Consider the following 20,134-nt stretch of genomic DNA (forward strand, 5'->3'; position numbering starts at 1 on the left):
AAAAAAGTTACCTGGACATAGTATCCAATCCAGAGCTGGTAAAAAGAGACAGACACTTGAGGACCTTTTTATTGGCACCTACACTAGGAGTACAATAAAAATCTGTTTTGACTGAAGTACGGTTTCCTTTGCTTCTAGGAAGAAGAAAAACGTGAAAAATTACACAAAATTACCACCTTTCTCTTTTCTTTTGAAGGTGGAACTGCTAACAAAACAAGTCAATTAGTAAATATAATTTTAGCAAAATGAACTATAGTAAATACTTTTGGGACTATTTATTGGGTTGTCTTATCAATTAGAGATGATTGTTTTCGCGTAATATAGCCAATAAATAGAAGGTATGTATATGTCCATAGGGCAATGAGGAAATATCCGGTAAGGGTGCCAAGTTCGTCACCATTAAACTGCATTGTTGCATGTCTGGTCTACACAGTAGTCAGTAGTGAAGGTTGTTTGGGAGGGAAAAGTAGGGTTTCTCATCCGAAAACTATTTGATGCCAAATTTAGGTATCTATCAATTGGAAGCAATATTCTGAAAACCACAAGTATGGATTATGTTTAGGCACTTCGTCCGGAAATCGGAATTTTCTTATGTACATTAGTGATTTATTATGAATGAAAGCAAGATAAGTACGGTTAGACTGTTCTCCGACATTTTCGTTCGAATGTTTTGTGAGCATACTTTTGTGATTTCTCCCTTGCCTCTTTTGTCAGCCTATGCCTCTCTCTCTTATAAGAGAGAAAACATGACGAAATATCAATTTTCATGATCTCTGGGTTAGATAGTGCAGCCACAATTGAATAGTCTGTGGATTTCCGTCATGATTGTACAGAACTTTTGGGAATAGTAATGACATGTCTATTTCTATCGAATTGATGATCAACTCATGAGGTCCTCTTGCTACGTGTACTCCGGATTTGATGTGGTTAATTTGGTCCCAACAAAGATATTCACAGAAATCCAAGAGTTGAATTTAGCTCATAAGTTGACTTTTTGTTAACAAGCATTTAATGTGACAGTATTAAGCCTCCTTAGTTATAACTTATATATATATGATCAAATCTCCAACCGATTGGTTACATACTTACATTAATATAGAACTGATCATTAAAATAACTCCGGTCATCGACGCATTTTTAGCAAATTAAAGCCGTTATAACACATTAAAATCCAACTACTCCAAAAAAAGTCCTCTCTTGAAATTATGTTATATCATATGTTTTCTTTTAACTTTGACTGACAGAAAATTAAGTGTTTACTATCAAAAGTTATATTGAAATTCAGGAAAAATAATTTTAAAACAAAACTTATCTTCAAGACATCACTTATACTAAAACAGGTAAAATGCCATGTTCTGAATCCATAAATTTGCTTGAATGGTTTGCTAGCAAAAATAATATACTTTATATTATGGTGGCTCTATTCTATATTTATGAGAAGGTCAAAACTCAAAAAAGTGTTTTAAAATTTCCATCTTAATTGTTATGCAATGATCACTCTTATTTTTGTCAAAACTAAAGACAAATGGGAAACAAATGGAATATAAAATTCGGTATTCACATGCTGCAATTCTTTATTTTCTCTATTTCTAATTTTCTACAAGGCGCGCAAGTCTTAAGGGCTCCTATCTCCCCTCCATTGACCAAACTTTAAATCTGTAATGCAACAACAACAACTGTCCCAAACATCCCCTCCAAACACTTTCAACAACTCTCTTTTTATCAATCTCATAAAAACATGCATTTGTTACGTTCAAATCCGCTTGTTCGCACTAATAACCAAATGCATATTGTCATCCATTATACATATCACCATTCTAAGCCTGATTCGTATTGTTTGTTGTTGTTATCTATTGTTTGAAACAGTGCCATCAAACCTCGTGTTAATGCAATCCAGACAACACGACCAATAATTCATACATATACGATTTAAGAGATGATGAAAGAGAGGAATAAATAAATAAAAAGGAAACTTATAAATCTATGTGAAGAATGAAAAAAGGGATAAAAAAGAGGTTTAAGGAGAAGCAGAGTGATTTCGATCAAAGTGAAGAAGCTGAGCTGCACATTTGGGGCAATCTTTCAAGAGTTTAGGTACCATGTAATAAATATAACAAGCTTTGCAACCAGCTACCACAAGAACTTCATTCTCTTCTTCGTGATTCTCTATAGATGACTCTGATGATGATACTTGGCTTTCATGATAAGAGCTATCGTCTTCTGAAACAACAGTTACATCCGATTCTCCACTGAAATCATCATATGCATTGTTGTTGTTGTTTATTCCGGTGTTCCGGTTTATGTAGTAAACCTCTCCTGTCTAATTAAACATAAAACAAACGTCCAGGTTTCAATTAAAAAGTAACTATAATTTTAAATCTTGAAAACTACTTTGATGCTAAGGCTAATAGCTTTTTTTATGCGCAACCGCTAAGGCTAATAGCTTAATCCCCAGAAGTAATATTTTTATAAACTAGTGCCAGAAAGAATAAAGAGGAAACATAATGATTCTGCTTTCTTTCTTTCTTTGCAATGCAGAAAAATGCACCCCAAGTCCTGAAAGAAAACAAATATGGACGAGATTTTTTATATGTAAATCTCTATATGTATATGTTTTCTTTGTGATTGATGATGATATACAAGAGAACATTGCTTTGTTCTAAAACAAACATCCGGCAGATTCAATAGAAAAAAAGAACGTAAACTGAGCCATGAAACTTTCCAAGTGAAATTCTTCTACAAAGAAAAATTCAGTTAGGGTTTATGTTTTGGTAATGAAATCAAGAATGGAAGCAAACCCTGTGAGCAATTATAGACAATAGAGACAAGGCTTGAAGTAATAAATGCAACACAAGTAAACAGAAAAAATCAATTATAAAGGAAACCAAAGAAGTTACATTTGTCATACCACAAAACTGACAAATGATTGTCCTCAAACTCAAAGTTTCTCCCAATCAGGAAAAAACAGAAGAAAAGTAATCTGATTTTGTTTACCTTGAGATTAAGACACTGTTCCAAATGACAAGGAACAGAGATGTGAGAATTTATCTCCAACGTTCTATCTGAGATTGGTACATCATCTTCGAAACTCCTTCTCCGGTTACTCAATGAACATTTCTGCATCATTCCCTCTAGATATTTCGATGCAGAAAGGAAAGGAGAGGAGAAAGGAAGAATAATCAACCAAAAAGAGAGCTTTAAAAGGATTTAAAACGTAGAAACATTATTAAATTAAGGAAGGGCACAAAACAAAGACTTTTAAGGGTAAACTCGGAATTTCCATGATGGAATTGGTCCACGCGTCGAGTGGGTTTGAGCGCGTGTGGATTGTTGGGCCAAGAGGAAAGCTGGAGGCCGTAGCTGTCCCTGTCAGGCGCACAATAACGACAACTGAGCCTCGCATTTGGTCGCACGTCCCATGTAAAACGAACATACGACTACTTCTACACACGCGTGACATTTAGATAGTTTATCATGGTTTAGGTTAGTGGCCAGTTTAACTAAAATATCTTACTTCAAATCAACTGGCACAATTTTTCCGTATCTCTCTTTCAGATGTTCCTAATAAGGACTCAAAAGCCAGATATATTGAACAAATGAACCAAATCATTTTGATAGTATTCGAAGATCATTATTTGGTATTCACAAAACAGAGAACATAGACTACGACTAAATCAATGATACGTAAGAGTTGAATCTGATCATGCATTTCAGAACATTTTACCAAGATTACCTAAGCACAAATACAGATCAAATTCTTGTTCAAAAGTGAAAACACCAACACGACAAGAAGCAAAACACAACACTTGTTCAGAGAACCGTAAATGACTCCTGGAAAGACCCATAACATTGTTCAACAGTTGAAGCGTTTTAAAGGAGATGATTGATAAGTATGAGACATTATAGCAACTGACAGAATAGGAAGTGGAGGAAGGAAAGATTTAGTCTTCTGTGTAGTTGACCGCGAGGTCCCAGTAGTGAGCGACACCAGCATCCGTGAAAACTTTTTTGGCAGCAGATTCAGTTAAGCACTCTTGTACAAGAAACCTATGAAAACTCGGTTTCCCAACGCTTCCTTGCCAAACTAACCAGCACTTGTTGTTTCCACCATTCTCTTCTTCGTCATCGTTTTCTTCCTCTCCTTCCTTCTCATCCTTCTTCACTGCTTCTGCCCAGTTTATCCGCCTCAGCATCAGTTTCCCGTATCTCTTTATGGCTTTGCTCTTACCCTCCACCACCACCACACTCATTTCATCTGTCATCACGCTACACCCGGTTAATCTGTTCTCCCTAGCGTTCATCTCCACCTTGAATCTCGTCTTAGGATGAGAGAGCTTGTTGATCTTGTACACCGACACTATTGTCTCGATCGTTGTTGGATCATCGAAAAGCTTCCTCTCTTTCTTCTCACGTTTCTCTGCAGGTGTTAGCTTCCGTGCTGCGTTCCTGTCCGTGTGAGCCTGTTCACGTTCGGCTGCTGCTGTGCGGATCTCCTTCTCAAGCTTGGTTGGGTCTTGCGTTGCTTCAGACCCAAGAACCTTCATCAGATTGCTCATTTTCACCTTTGCTTTTGGTGGTTCAAGCAACCCTTGTCTGATCATCTCCTGTTTCTCCTTTTCTTTTGCCAGACGCCTCTGGGTTCGAAGTTTCTTCTGCTCCCTCTTTGTCAGTTTAAGAGGCTGGGGTGGTGGAGGCGCTGCCTCTGCAGGTGGCTCTATGGGACGTGGATGCTCTATGTAATGTGTTAGTTTTTCTGTCTTCAGATCGCTATCGGTAATGGTACCATCAGCTATGTCGCCATACACGCCATTTGTGAGGACAGCTGCATCCCTGAAAGACAAACAAAACTATAAGCTAAGAAAACCCATTATGAACGTACACAGAAAACTGAGACCAAACCAGCACGGCACAAAGCCACCAGTTAACTATTTGGTCTGAATCGAAAAAAGGTAACTAAGTGGTTCACAATAATAAGATGATTCATTGTTACCATATTCTAATAGTAATCACCCTGGTGCTGATTACAGAATAATACAAACTATCAGAAGTAATAGGCGGCAAACTAATGAGCACACTAAGCCAACAGTCAAAGAGATCAACAATTGCAATATTATGTATACACATCCAGACGAAAAGAAATGGGAGAATAATTCTAAATCGAAATGATAACCAACAGGAACCTTAGCTACAGTTATGGTGATTGTAGTATGACTTTCATCCAATACCCTAGATGTTACAAGTTTAGTTTGATAATTGTAGTATGACTTGTTCTCCTCAAGGTTATGCCATGTTTAGCGTCATCAGATAAACATTGGAAACAAAACAACTCAGCATCAACAAAAAGGTAAAGTGGGAAGAATTACGTACCACCACTCAACATCTGGGATTATCTCCTTGGGCTTCTCTTTTCTCGGGGCACGTTCTGATACCTCGATCAAATTTGGATTTATATCATCCCTGGCCTTAGCCAGATGCGCTTGCTTCACCTTCAGCTCTCTTGCTTTTGCTTCACCAAATTGACTCTACAAATCAAACATCAAAATAACACACTGAAACATCAGCAAAGGCCACCAAGAATGAAATGGTTAAAAAGAATCCATCATAGAAAAAGACAACGCGTACCCTCAACTTCAAACTCTCAGCATCTCTTGTCCATTTACCTTCCTCAACAAACTGAAAACTCATACGCTTGGGTCTCAAAATCTTGTTTTTGTCAATCCCCATCCTCGGATCAAAGTGGGGGTTTTCTTCTGGATTTACTTCCAGTTGAGGTTTAAGAATCTGAAAGGCATCTTTCTTCTGTTTGTTGATATTAACCTGTAGATATCCAAGTATATTAGGAGCTCGATCATTAAAAAAAATACAAAGTTTAGACATTTAAATTCACTTTATTGACCTTTAATGTACTAAGATTGCTTGGCTTAGTCACGCTAATCACATTTCCATGTTCATCTATCTCCCTTCCAAGGGCATCCACACGCAGAACAGGAGCCTTTGCAGGTTTCTGTTGAACAGCCATCGTCTCTGCAGGTGTCTGTCCTAGAAGATAATTGATAATGGTAGGAAACTCTGGATCCTGACGGTACCCCATCCTAGCTGCCACCTCCTGAGCTCTCTTAACAGCTTCAATGTTGACCTTATTCCCAAGGCCAGGCAAGACAGCATGTGGTAATGCTGAAGCAGAAGATGTTCCTGCAGAGACAGCAGGAGTGGTAGTCGATGGTGGCACTCTAGCATGTGGGCTACCTTCTGAAGCCAACTTAATACCTTGATTCGCCTGCGTAAAGAAGAGTTATCAAACTACAAAGTTCCCTCCAAGAAACAAATGATGAATGCACAGATCCGGATATCTTACCGAAGAAAGTTTCTTAAACCTGTCGGCTAATCCCTTTCCAAGCTGAATAGCTTTCTTAGCTTTAGCTAATGCATCAAGAGACAAGTTTGAACTACTTTGCCCGGAAGTTCTTCCATCTGTACTAGATTTTCCATGAACCTCATGAGACCTGACAATACTCTTATTTTCATCCGTTGTGGATATTGAAGATACCTTAGTGAGCAGGGTTTGACTAGGGGCTAAAGACGTTTCCGAAGCTAAAGAACTATGCGAAGTGACGCCCTGCACATAGACAAATAGATACGAGCTTTTCAAACACCATTCGAAATGAAACCATCAACAAATCTATCGAAGCTGAGAAGAAATAAACTCACAGTGGAGACGTCACTAGCTGCGTTCGTAGCCCTAGAACCCTCACTCACTTGATCATTTTTGCTCTCATCCTCAAACCTGCTTCTCCTCTCACCACCACCACCACTCCCATCAGAGAACCTAGATCTCTTCTTCCCTTCCTTATTCCCGTTCTCCTCCTCTCTCTCTTTCCTCTTGCTCCTCGTTTCCTTATCTTTACTTCCTTCGTGAGACCTCTCCCTATCTCTACTCCCTTCCCTCTCGCTTCGCTCGACAGATCTCCTTCTCTCCCGAGTTCTATCTCTCTCATCCTCCCTATCCTCGCGCCTCGATGACCGGTGGTGATCTGAATCGCGACGCTTCGAATCGCCATCGCGATGGCGGCGTCCGGCTTCGCGTTCCGGCGAACGATCCGCACTCGAATCACGATCGCGATCGTCCCTGGTGCTCCTGTATCTCTCCTTATCCATGGCGATTTAGGGTTTCTTCCTCACATTCCCCTTCGAGTCTTTTATTATAACCGAAACCCCTTCCCACAACCGGAATAAACCAGCGAGTCGTGTAAAAGCAGAAATCGATAAAGACTCTCGAATCAAGTATTCGCTGACCACTAGTCAAGCTTGCAATATGGGCCCAAGCCCATTTCTAATTCCTCTTCAAAGTTATGGGCTTTAAAATCGTTTTTTCTCTTTGTTAGAAAATGAAGCTATTTAAGCTCAAAATCGAAATGTAAGAAAAAAACATGGGGAATTCGGCCAAAAAAAACCTCAACTTTACACGAATTGCCAAAACAAACATGAACTTTGGGGCTGACCAAAAAAACACCAAACTTTCATTGACTTTAGAATTAATTAACAATATTTTCGCTGACTTGCCAATTTAGCACGCCGTCAACAAATTTAACAGAAATATTTGACGTCGTTTATTGTTGACGTTAAGTGAAACGACGTCGTTTTCAAATGAGATGAAACGACGTCGTTTTACATGATTTGAAATTAAAAATATGTAAACACCTGGATTCGAACCCAGGTTGGTTGGTCAAATGGGAATATATTTTACCACTGGGCTACTGGCACTTTCAATGTACTTACTAATATGTTAACTTTTATTTGGTACATATTAAATATAAAAAATTCTCTAAAAACTTAATAAGATCTTTAAAATTCCAAAAAATTAAAAAAATAAAGAAGATTTTTATAAAATTAATTTAGAAATTAAAATTAAAAATAAAATTTTATTTTTCTTTTTAAAAAATAAAAACTCTTCCAAAATTTTCTAAAAACTTAAAAAGATCTTTAAAATTCCAAAAAATTGAAAAAATAAAGAAATTTTTTATAAAATTAATTTTGGAATTAAAATAGAAAATAAAATTTTATTTTTTCTTTTCAAAAAAATAAAAAATCTTCCAAAATTTTCAATTTTTTAATACATTTGCTAAAAGTTGAAATTAATTATACACACATAAAAAGTTGATAATTCTAACTTTAATTTTTTGCATTTTATTATAATTTTTAAAAATTTGGATTTTTTTTTAAAAAATGAAAATTTTGGAATTTTTTTTGATTTTTTTAAAGAAAAACAAATATTTAATTTTAATTCAAAATTAATTTTATGAAATTTTTGGAAGATTTTTTTTATTTTTTTTAAAGAAAAATAAAATTTTATTTTCAATTTTAATTTCAAAATTTATGTTATAAACATTTTCTTTATTTTTTTCAATTTTTTGGAATTTAAAGTTCGTTTAATTTTTTAGAAAATTTTGGAAGAATTTTTATTTTTTAAAAAGAAAAATAAAATTCATTTTCAATTTTAATTTCAAAATTAATTTTATAAAAATCTTCTTTATTTTTTTAATTTTTTTGGAATTTTAAAGATCTTATTAAGTTTTTAGAGAATTTTTTATATTTAATATGTACCAAATAAAAGTAAACATGTTAGTAACTACATTAAAAGTGCCAGTAGCCCAGTGGTAAAATACCTTCCCATTTGACCAACCAACCTGGGTTCGAATCCAGGGGTTTACATATTTTTAATTTCAAATCGTGTAAAACGACGTCGTTTCATCTCATTTGAAAACGACGTCGTTTCACTTAACGTCAACAATAAACGACGTCAAATATTTCTGTTAAATTTGTTGACGGCGTGCTAAATTGGCAAGTCAGCGAAAACATTGTTAATTAATTCTAAAGTCAATGAAAGTTTGGTGTTTTTTTGGCCAGCCCCAAAGTTCATGTTTGTTTTGGCAATTCGTGTAAAGTTGAGGTTTTTTTTGGCCGAATTCTCAAAAAACATGTAGTCATGTATGGACATTTTTTTTTGTCAACGTCACTTTTGTTTGCACATTTCATGGATTGGATATCTTCAAAATATCTTACGAATTATGACATGTGCCTTTATTTAGCACATATAAATCACTCTTTTGTCACGAACGGCCCTACAGAGAAGATGATAGTTATCTCCTCCTTGAACATTGTATTTTTGTTGGACCGGTCACCGATGTGTAAAGGAATATATGATTATGTATGCTATAATTATGTTGAAGATTGAAATTGGAGCAAGGTTTTCTCCAGCTATTGACACCTCAGACTTTTAAATCCATGTAAGAGCAGAGACGGACCTACGTTAGGGAATAGTGTGTCAGATGCAATAGGTTAAATATATAGTTTTGGCGTTTTAGATATAAACCAAATGGATTTGGCAGCTCGGTTGGTTAGTTTCCTCTTCCAATGACCCACCTTTTCTCAGGTTTGAACCTCCTTATCACCATTTTATGACTATTTTTTTACAATATACTTTAGACATGGGCCAAAGCCCAATTTCTGACCCCCTAAAACTTGAAGCTGAGTCCGTCACTGTGTAAGAGTGACATGTCAATAAATGAAAAAAGTTAGAAAAACCAATCAAGTCATTTTGTTTCTACACGTCATTTATCTTGTGCTGAAACTTTTTTCTTTGATTATGTTTTTTTTTGTGTTGACATTCTTCTTTTATTTCAGCATCACGAAGAAGAGAGAGATATCAGATTCGAATATCATTGTTGACTAAGAAGTCGAGATCGGAGGAAGTAGTGGCGTCAGCGGCAGATTCAGAGATCATCACAGGTTAGACGAGTCAACCAGACTGATGGTCGATCGCACCCCTATTCGAAGCTCCTAGCCCCAGATTCTTCTTCGACTGTCTCTTCAGAAGGTTTCCGTAATGAGTCTGCGACAAAGCCGTGTTTGGAAACATTTGAGCAGAGGGATGTGATCTTGTTAAACTATAATCTAATCTCTCCTTGATACATTTACATAAGTTAGTTATTTATGTTATTACACAAAGAGTTGTAACTTTTCATGTTGTGTCCTTTAGTATAAAGAGTTGTGTCTCTTATACTTGTATTGATTCGATCTCTATATAAAGATCAATCATCTGTTGTAAACACATTACCGAATCTCAATAATACAAAAGTATTTTCAGAAAAGTTTATAAGCCTGAAACGTCTATCTTATTCTTTCTCTCGAACTCGTGTGTAACACACTGTGATCGTTGTGTAACACAAGCGGTTGGTAAAAGATTAACATGGTATCAGAGCTTTACGTTTGAGAGGACAAAGAACAAAGCACTAGTAAGAGAAACACTTGGCGTGGAGAAAAGGAGGCTAGAGGATTTTGTCATACGATTTCAGAATCACTCGAAACGATGAAGAATCAAGTAATCCCCATATTTGATGGAGAGAAGTACGACTTCTGGAGCATTAAGATGACAACCATTCTCAAGACCAGGAAGTTATGGTCTGTGGTTGAAGAAGGCGTAGCAGCCCCACCAGCACAAGTGGATGAAACCCCTGAAACAGCAAGGGCAAGATCGCTTAGAGAAGAAGCGATGATGAACGATACATTGGCTTTGCAAATCTTGCAAACTGCTGTATCAGATCATATATTCTCACGGATTGCAGCAGCATCAACATCCAAAGAGGCATGGGATGCATTGAAGGAGGAGTATGAATGCTCTCCTCAAGTTCGTTTGATTAAACTTCAAACATTGCGAAGGGAGTATGAGAATCTGAAGATGTATGAGAATGAAGACATTAAGGTCTTCACAGATAAGATAGTTGAATTGGCAAATCAATTAACTTATCATGGTGAACATAAGTCAGATGTTCAACTCATACAGAAGATACTCATCTCTCTCCCAGCCAAGTTCGATAGCATAGTCAGTGTGTTGGAGCAAACAAGTGATTTTACTTCAACAAAGATGACAGAGTTGATCGGGATCTTGAAGGCTCATGAAGCAAGGCTGGCTGCAAGAGAAGAACGCACCAGTGAAGGAGCATTCGATGCTCGTGTTAAACACAAAAATTCTGGTGTTACACAAGACAACTCAAAGCGCCAAGGAGGCAAGAAGTGGTGCGGTTTCTGCAAGAGAAATAACCACAATGAGAGCGAGTGTTGGAGGAAACAGAAGAAGGATGATCCAAAGAAGGATCACATAAGTAACAAGGAGTGTTACAATTGTGGCAAGATAGGCCACTTTGCAAATCAGTGCTACTCAAAGAAGAAAGAGAAGGCACATGTGAGTTTTGAAGAAGACTCAAATGAAGATCACATGTTGTTCAGTGCGAGCGAAGCAGCAACAACAGTGATGGAAGATGTCTGGTTAGTAGACAGTGGAGCAACTAATCATATGACAAAGGAGGAGAGTTACTTCTTAAAGCTTGATAGGAGTATCAAGGTTCCAATAAAGATTGGAAATGGAAGCACAGTCATGACAGCCGGTAAAGGAGACATTACCGTCATGACTAAAGGTGGCAAAAAGACCATCAGAAATGTATTCTTGGTTCCGGGTTTGGCGAAAATTTTGTTGAGTGTTCCACAAATTGTTTCAAGCGGATACCGGGTGAGTTTCCAAGAGAAGAGATGCATCATAGATGATGCAAAAGGAAGGAGGATAATGGATATCCCAATGACTCACAAAAGCTATCGAATCAGGATGAGTTCGGCTCAGGTAGAAGAGGCCTTGAGCACTAGTGAGCAAGGAAAGATGGAGACATGGCACAAGAGACTTGGTCATGTAGGCGACAAAAAGTTGCAACAAATGCAAGACAAAGACTTGGTAAAGGGATTACCAAAGTTTAAAGTCAAGAAGGAAGCATGTGAGGCGTGTAGACTTGGAAAGCAATCACGCAAAAGCTTCCCAAAGGAATCTCAAACTAAGACAAGAGAGAAGCTTGAGATTGTACATACGGATGTATGTGGGCCGATGCAGCACCAGTCTGTTGATGGAAGCCGATATTTTTTGCTATTCTTGGATGATCATACTCACATGTGTTGGGTATACTTCATGAAGCAAAAGTCAGAGACATTCTCACTGTTCAAGAAGTTCAAAGCAATGGTGGAGAAGCAATCGGATTGTACCATCAAGATGCTGAGATCAGATGGAGGTGGTGAGTTCACTTCACGAGAATTCAACCGGTTCTGTGAAGAAGAAGGAATCAATAAGCAAGTCACTTTGCCTTATTCACCACAACAAAATGGTGCAGCGGAGCGCATGAATAGAACCTTGGTGGAGATGGCTAGATCGATGTTGGCAGAGTAAGACTTACCGCTCAAGTTATGGGCAGAAGCAGTATACACTGCCTCATATCTTCAAAACCGTCTGCCATCAAAGGCAATAGAAGAAGATGTCACTCCTATAGAGAAGTGGTGTGGACACAAGCCAGATGTGTCACACATGAGAATGTTTGGTAGCATATGCTACATACATGTCCCGGATCAAAAGAGGAGGAAGCTAGACGTCAAGGCAAAGCGTGGAGTCTTTGTTGGATATAGCAACCAATCCAAAGGCTATAGAGTTCTCATCTTGGAGAATGAGAAGATTGAAGTATCAAGAGATGTCGAGTTTGAAGAAAGCAAGAAGTGGGATTGGAAGAGGCAAGAAGAAGTGAGGAAGACATTGGAGTTGTCAATGGAAGACTCTCACTCGCCTGAAGAACAAACCAAAGGTGCATTAAGCCCTGAGGAACAAACCGAAGGTGCATCCAGCTCTGAGGAACAATTCGGAGGTACTTTCAGTCCTGTTCTCTTTCAAAATGATGATCATGATACTAGAAGTGGAGATGAAGAAACTTCTGAGGCACCAAGGAAGTTCAAATCCATGGTTGATATCATGGAAAGAGCACCGAGAGTAGAGCTTGATGAAGCGGCTCAAGCGATAGAAGCTTGTCTTCATGCACATGAAGAACCATACACTTATGATGAAGCATGTGGTACCAAGGAATCGAGAGAAGCAATGAATGAGGAAATAGCTATGATTGAGAAAAACAAGACGTGGAAACTAGTGGACAAGCCAAAGAAGAAGAATGTGATAAGTGTGAAGTGGATCTACAAGATCAAGACCGATGCAAACGGCAATCACATCAAGCACAAGGCGCGGCTAGTTGCAAGAGGGTTCTCTCAAGAGTATGGTGTTGACTACCTTGAGACGTTTGCTCCTGTCTCAAGACATGATACAATACGAGCCATACTTGCCTATGCGGCTCAGATGAAGTGGCGATTGTATCAGATGGATGTGAAGTCAGCCTTTCTCAATGGCGACCTCAAGGAAGAAGTGTATGTCACACAACCGCCTGGGTATGTGACACACGGGAAGGAACACAAGGTGTTAAGGCTACACAAAGCTTTATATGGTTTAAAGCAAGCTCCAAGGGCATGGTATGGAAGGATAGATTCATACTTTCTTCAAAACGGTTTTGAGAGGAGTATGAATGATGCAGCCTTATACATCATGAAGCAAGGAGGAGATGTGTTGATCGTGAGTCTATATGTGGATGATATAATCATCACAGGAAGCAACATTCAGAGCATCAACACATTCAAGGAGAACATGAAGAAAGAATTCGAGATGGTGGATCTTGGATTGTTGAACTACTTTCTTGGAATGGAAGTAATTCAAGACGATGGAGGCATATTTCTTTCACAAGAAAAGTATGCAAACAAACTTGTAGATAAGTTTGGGATGTGAGACAGCAAGAGTGTAAGCAACCCACTTACACCACAAGGAAAAGGAGTTGAGGATGACAAGGAGTATGGAGATCCGACTAAGTATAGAAGCATCATTGGAGGGCTTTTGTACTTGTGTGCATCAAGACCTGATGTGATGTATGCAAGTGCTTATCTCTCAAGATACATGTCATCACCTCGCATGAAGCACTACCAAGAAGCCAAGAGGGTGTTAAGATATGTCAAAGGAACATCAAACTTTGGAGTGTACTTCACAAGCGTGAAAGAACCAAGACTTCTAGGCTACACGGACAGCGATTGGGGTGGTTCTAAGGAAGACAAGAAAAGCACTTCAGGTTATGTGTTTACTCTTGGATCAGCCATGTTTTGTTGGCAGTCAAGCAAGCAACAAACAGTGGCGCAATCAACGGCTGAGGCAGAGTACATAGCCGTATGTGCAGCAGCAAATCAAGCAGTGTGGTTACAAAGACTATTTGAAGACTTTGGTCAGAAGTTTGAAGGAGGCATTCCGATCTTATGTGACAACAAATCAGCAATAGCAATTGGGAAGAATCCGGTGCAACACAGAAGGGCGAAGCACATAGAGATCAAGTACCATTTCGTGAGGGAAGCTGAGCAAAAGGGAATCATTGAACTGAAGTATTGCAAAGGGGATGATCAACTCGCAGACATTCTCACAAAGGCATTGGGTGGTTCAAGATTTGAAGATCTAAGGAAGCAGCTTGGAGTCAAGTCGAGATATGATTAAGGAGGAGTGTTAAACTATAATCTAATCTCTCCTTGATACATTTACATAAGTTAGTTATTTATGTTATTACACAAAGAGTTGTAACTCTTCATGTTGTGTCCTTTAGTATAAAGAGTTGTGTCTCTTATACTTGTATTGATTCGATCTCTATATAAATATCAATCATCTGTTGTAAACACATTACCGAATCTCAATAATACAAAAGTATTTTCAGAAAAGTTTATAAGCCTGAAACGTCTATCTTATTCTTTCTCTCGAACTCGTGTGTAACACACTGTGATCGTTGTGTAACACAAGCGGTTGGTAAAAGATTAACAGATCTTGCAGCGGCTCTAGATGGTGTTGATTTGATGGAGGAGGAGTATCAAGTCCTGAATAGATACGGCTCCGGTCATCGACGCAACGATGGTAACTATGTTGTTGAGATTCTATATGTGGCTTTCTATGTTGTTTTGTATATGATCTGTTTTTTGGTTCCTACAACTGTTGTTTTAGATTATGGTCGGCTGATGTTTATAGTCTTTGTGGTTATTGATTTAGAATTTTTTGTTTGTTTTACTTGTCAGGTTTTTACATTGGCAAAACATCGGAGAAGCTGCATCCTATTGAGAACCCAGAAGACATCATTGTGCAGTCTGCTGGCCTTATGGTCAGAGAGCTGTTTTGAAGTTTGCTGATCAGTACATTGGAGCTAATACCATTGCTGGAAAACACACTCCTGGTATATTCACCAATCAGATGCATACATTATTCAGTGAGCCCATGCTTCTGATTCTTACTGATCCACGTACCGACCACCCCGGTAATTCAATTTTTGAACTGATGAGTTTCTTTCCTTATACAACTGATAGTTTTGTCTTAACTTGGATCTTGTGTGTGCCTGTGTGTTGCAGGCCATTAAGGAAGGTTGATACATTTTTGTTTTTAGTTATGTGACCAGCTTACTCTTTCGTTTTAAACTGCAGATATTCGTGTCGCTTACTTAGGCAAGGCATATAACATATGTGTATAGATGTGATGAACTCAGAAAGAGGATCCCAAAATTCAAAGGTATGGGATTTCTCTAAGATCTACAATTGATGTAATTAGGCAGTGAAGGAGAATATTTTGAATCAACTCACTAAAGTTGTGCAACTCGTGAAGCTAGAGAAAGATCCATGTGCTGCATTTTGCTTTGATCATCGATCCCAAATAACACGTATGCACTGGATGATGATATGAAGTATCATTATCTGGCTTTGGCAGTCGATTTCAGTCATATTTTATCGTGTGTCTCCCAAGCAAAAAGCTCTGGTATTTCCACCCTTCTCTTATCTGACCATGTAGTCTTCAATGTATTCCTTTTGCTTCTAATTTTTGTTTATTTATGTTTCGTTTTTTTTCTTCTGAAACAAGGTAAAAAAGTTAGTTGAAGAGGGAACTGGGAAAACTACATTGGCATAGTTGATGATGCAAATGATGTTGGAATGATTCAAGAAGCTGACACTGCTGTTTGCATTAGTGGATTCCAAATAATGCAGGTTAATGTGATTTTTTATTGAATGTATTTTCGTGTCAAGTTGTAGTAAATACCTGTTTTTTTTATGGGTGCAGTTTATGACTGCCCAGTTCAGGTTTCTGGAGAGATTACTCATGTTCATGGAAACTGAGGCTATAAATGAATAGCTCAAATGTTAATATATGTTTACAATAAGTCTTATTCTACTCTTACACATTTTTGGTTTCTAACATATATTATTCATTGTTCTGCATCCAAATATGACATTTCCTCCACAAAAATATAGCATTTCCTCTCGCCCTCTTATATTCTGAGACGTTCACCGGTTCTTTTGACTGTTTGTATGCGTCTTAAAACCTGTCACAGCTGAGCCACAAAGCTTCACTAACTATCGCCCAACTTATCTAAGTTCCCAGACGTCCGGCAAAAACCTTCTCATCAGTACGAAGTTTGCAACTGTAGCTTCAGACAAAACAACTCTTCTTATCAATGTGATTGACTGTTGTTTCTCATCTGATAATTTTAATTCATCTATCCTTTTATATATTGTTCCCTTTTCTTGGCAGCAAGTCATTCCGTTGTATCACCAAATTGAGCCTTGCAAGGAATAGAACAGGAAGCTCATCAAAATTGCAGGAACCAAACAATATGATTCAGTCATAAAGAGAGCAATATATCTGTGAAGTTTAAGAACCAGTGACTTTCTTGTCTACTACATTATCTGTCAATGACAGACCATCTCTCAGGTTTTCATACTGATGTATCTGCAGCAATGCGACTTAGTTTCCGTTGCAAGAAGATCAAACCCGCAATGTGTTTGCATCCAAGGCCCGTCCACTACCACTGGACCGCAAGGTCCACTCATTTTTTAAAAAGATTTTCACCAACTTAAATGTTCATATACTCTATTCCTTAATTTTCTAAGTTGGTGATATTGGCACCCGTAAATCTTTAACCGAATATAGTATATGATGAACACAGTAAAAACTATAACTCGGTATGAATATTATCTATATGTGTTATACAAATTAATAAAATATTGGCATCCACAAATATTTGAAAATTCAGATTGAACATTCATATATGGATACACAAAAATACACATAAGAATGATGAGATTCAAATAATAATGAAACCATTTTAGTTATCAAGAGGGGGGGGGGAATCATGGCTTGATTAATTGAAAAAAATGAAACAATCATTTTTATTTAATGGTGAATCTCTATAATATTATTTGAGAAGTCAGTTTCCTATGTGTCGCTCTCAAGTTAACTCTCACGATGGTTGATTACACTGATACCCTTAATAAATTAACTTACATCTAAAATACTATTATTTATTATTTTATTTAGTTTCCTTTTTAAAAAATTTCGAAAAATATACACATAAAATAAAAAGGAAATATTTTATAAAGTTAAAAAAAAAGAATTGAAAAACGAAAATATATGTATATATAATATCTAATTATATAAAAAATTATTCGGTTCCCTCCTGCAGTGTCCATGTGGAAAGTCCATCCCTATAGGGTCGACACGTGTCTTGCTTCTCCACAAACCGTGATTTATTTTCTCCTTTTTTCATAAAAAAGGAAAGTAAAAAAAATAGTAATATTAAATTTAAAAAATATTTTTAAATAACATAAAATATTATTTTTAACTAATAAAATACTTTATTTATATATATATTTTCTAAGATGAAAATTATAAATTTCTATATAACATGATTTCATTAAAAACAATTTACACATATAATCTTGATATTAGAAACAGAAATATTATTTCTTCTAAACATAATTTAAACAATACAAAAAGTTCAAATTAATAAAAATATTTTTATATACCTATATATTTTCTTAGATGATTACATAAAATAATTAAGTAACATAAACTAATATATGTTTAATTATCTAAAAATATTTTATAATTAGTAATATTGAAATGTTTTATTTATTTTTCATAAATTTAGTTGACTATAATATCTTTCAATTACAGCAAAACAATATCGATAAAATATATTTTACTTATATAATATTATTTTAAATACAATCACAATTTTTACTGCTTATTTTTAAGAGTTTCATAAATTTAGTTGACAATAATATCTTTCAATTACATCAAAAAATATCTATAAATTATATTTTACTTATATAATATTAGTTTTAAATACAATCACAATTTTTTACTGCTTATTTTTAAGAGATATTAAAAAAACAAAATTCTAAAATAAACATCGTTTGATCAAATAGTTACAAAATAGTTTAATGAGGTAGATATATTATATTTTATCATTATTAAAGTTATTTTTTCTTAATATTAAATATGCTTTTTTTTGGTCATCAACTTTACAGACTCATATAGACTCTGTAAACCACACCGGGAGATATTGATCCATATGAACGACTAAAGACGGCTGAATCCTAACACTGCGTGCTAGGCTATCTGCCTTTGTATTCTGCGCTCTTGGTACATGGACGATCTCTGATTGGAGAAAACTTGCTCTCAGATTTTTAATGTCTTCCAAATATTAAATATGCTTTTAAATTTTATGTTTTTGTATTTGTGGAACTTAATAGAATCATAATCAAAATACCAAAGCAAATCTGAATTTTCATTTTAAAGATTATTCAAATAAATTTTAGTTTTCATTCAATAAATCAAAAACATAAAGTTATTTAGAATTTTTAAAATTATTTAATTATTGTAAATATTGATATGTGTACATGAGCTTTCAAAAATGTATCAGCTACTTACGCATGTAACTTCATATTGATCATCCTTTATTTTTTAATATTTTTTTTAAAAAAAACATCAACATATAATTTGATAAATGTTATGAAAATACATGCACGTTCGACTTAATTATAATAAAAAATAATTATACTTTCATTTTTAATTTGAAAGAATATATGTAACTCAATATACTCACAACATGAATGATTCGACTAATCCAACTTATATTTAAAACCATAGATTTAACTACGATTAGTTTTATAAGAATAATAATTTATTTTATAAATATAAATCATTGGACAACTAAAAAAATATTAAAAATGCAAATAAAATATTAACCAACTGTTACAATTTAGTTCTTTTGTAAAATTTGTATATATAAATGAGACTTTAAAATATTATCGTTTCGTTATATTAATTTATGTAATTTGGAATCATATACTTTAGTTTATTTTTTATATCATTCTAAGCACAATATATCTTAAGTTATACATAATCTTCATAAAATATATTTACATATCTAAGATAACAACCACCTAAATGTAAATAAGAAATTAATCAAAATTTTAATATATAGAATAAAAAAATATTACAGTTGAATTCATATATGCAATCTAATTTACCCAAATGATAACTAAATCGACTAAAAAACAAGAAAACCGATTACATATAACATATATAAAAATTAAAGTAATATAATATTGTTAATATAAATGATGCGTATAAATTATAAATTAATTTAATATTAAATATAAGTAGCAATCCATTATTATAATATATTTAATTTAGAAATATTTATATCCGTGCATGAGCACGGGAAAATCACCTAGTTTAATTAAAAACGATTCTACAAATAATGGCTTAACATTGTAATTATTTTCAAAAAATAAAGACAGAATTTATATGGGATTCTACTTTAATTGTATAGTTCAAAATTATCATAATTAGTGTTATAAAAACACTAATGGATTCTTCTAATAGATTTATACAAAATGCACACACTGAATCATGAGAGAATAAAGGGCTTGATTAATTGAAAAAAATGAAACAATCATTTTTATTTATCATAATTAGTGTTATAAAAGCACTATTTATCTTCTTGTATAATCCATTTTCAAGTATTGTTATTTTATTGACAATATTTATTTAAAACTATTTTATTTTATAAGAACATACGAAAATAACCACCGCGGCGTAGTGCGGGTAATTTCCTAGTGTTGCTGGAAATTAGACAAAAAAGTTTACTCTGGATATGAGGTTAATATGTGGGAAGACCCTTGGATCCCTACCACACCGGCTAGGTCGGCTCGACCTTTGCTCCCGTGTTAAACATCTATTATTTATTTATTTTTTTTTCTCGCAAATGCTAGATATTTTTATTTGGAAATTTACGGAATGTAACCAAAATAAAAATACCACTGCATAAATTTGGTGGAACTCGAATTCTCTAGAGAAAGACATACTTTGGGTTAG

The 20,134-nt window shown here is 35.4% G+C and overlaps 2 protein-coding genes and 1 long non-coding RNA gene across 9 annotated transcripts; 1 reads left to right on the forward strand and 2 right to left on the reverse strand.

Moving 5' to 3' along the window:
* Positions 1 to 1,866: 1,866 nt before the first annotated feature.
* Positions 1,867 to 3,454, reverse strand: LOC103838992. The gene is made up of 2 exons (XM_009115459.3): positions 2,995 to 3,454; positions 1,867 to 2,320 (listed from the first exon to the last, which is right to left on the reverse strand). The coding sequence occupies exons 1-2, from the start codon at positions 3,124 to 3,126 to the stop codon at positions 2,018 to 2,020; spliced, it is 435 nt and encodes a 144-aa protein (XP_009113707.1). The 5' UTR covers positions 3,127 to 3,454; the 3' UTR covers positions 1,867 to 2,017.
* Positions 3,455 to 3,706: 252 nt separating this feature from the next.
* Positions 3,707 to 7,232, reverse strand: LOC103838996 (protein RDM16). 2 transcript variants are annotated; one of them, XM_033279231.1, is made up of 7 exons: positions 6,930 to 7,232; positions 6,709 to 6,899; positions 6,356 to 6,616; positions 5,897 to 6,277; positions 5,623 to 5,817; positions 5,368 to 5,522; positions 3,707 to 4,830 (listed from the first exon to the last, which is right to left on the reverse strand). In XM_033279231.1, the coding sequence occupies exons 1-7, from the start codon at positions 7,153 to 7,155 to the stop codon at positions 3,942 to 3,944; spliced, it is 2,298 nt and encodes a 765-aa protein (XP_033135122.1). In that variant the 5' UTR covers positions 7,156 to 7,232; the 3' UTR covers positions 3,707 to 3,941. The 2 variants fall into 2 exon arrangements, with proteins under 2 accessions (XP_033135122.1, XP_009113712.2); XM_009115464.3 differs by having other exon boundaries at positions 6,709 to 7,232.
* A 7,519-nt stretch (positions 7,233 to 14,751) lies between these two features.
* Positions 14,752 to 17,349, forward strand: LOC103838997. 6 transcript variants are annotated; one of them, XR_627263.2, is made up of 6 exons: positions 14,752 to 14,842; positions 15,001 to 15,236; positions 15,400 to 15,727; positions 15,830 to 15,954; positions 16,028 to 16,423; positions 16,499 to 17,349. It is a non-coding gene; the product is annotated as an uncharacterized LOC103838997 (long non-coding RNA). The 6 variants fall into 6 exon arrangements; XR_627266.2 differs by having other exon boundaries at positions 16,028 to 16,373; XR_004451572.1 differs by having other exon boundaries at positions 15,328 to 15,484; positions 15,578 to 15,727; positions 16,028 to 16,660.
* The last annotated feature ends 2,785 nt before the right edge of the window (positions 17,350 to 20,134 follow it).

The sequence above is a fragment of the Brassica rapa genome, chromosome A09, assembly GCF_000309985.2.
Source record: "Brassica rapa cultivar Chiifu-401-42 chromosome A09, CAAS_Brap_v3.01, whole genome shotgun sequence".
Taxonomy (NCBI): domain Eukaryota; kingdom Viridiplantae; phylum Streptophyta; class Magnoliopsida; order Brassicales; family Brassicaceae; genus Brassica; species Brassica rapa.

What these genes read in the sequence shown, in the direction of transcription:
- LOC103838992 (XM_009115459.3), bottom strand. Translation starts at nt 3,126, where the DNA reads ATGATGCAGAAATGTTCATTGAGTAACCGGAGAAGGAGTTTCGAAGAT. An exon ending in AACAGTGTCTTAATCTCAAG is followed by an intron (nt 2,321 to 2,994) that starts GTAAACAAAATC and finishes ATGTTTAATTAG; the next exon opens with ACAGGAGAGGTTTACTACAT.
- LOC103838996 (XM_009115464.3), bottom strand. Translation starts at nt 7,155, where the DNA reads ATGGATAAGGAGAGATACAGGAGCACCAGGGACGATCGCGATCGTGAT. An exon ending in CAGCTAGTGACGTCTCCACT is followed by an intron (nt 6,617 to 6,708) that starts GTGAGTTTATTT and finishes GTCTATGTGCAG; the next exon opens with GGCGTCACTTCGCATAGTTC. An exon ending in ATCCCAGATGTTGAGTGGTG is followed by an intron (nt 4,831 to 5,367) that starts GTACGTAATTCT and finishes TTTGTCTTTCAG; the next exon opens with GGATGCAGCTGTCCTCACAA.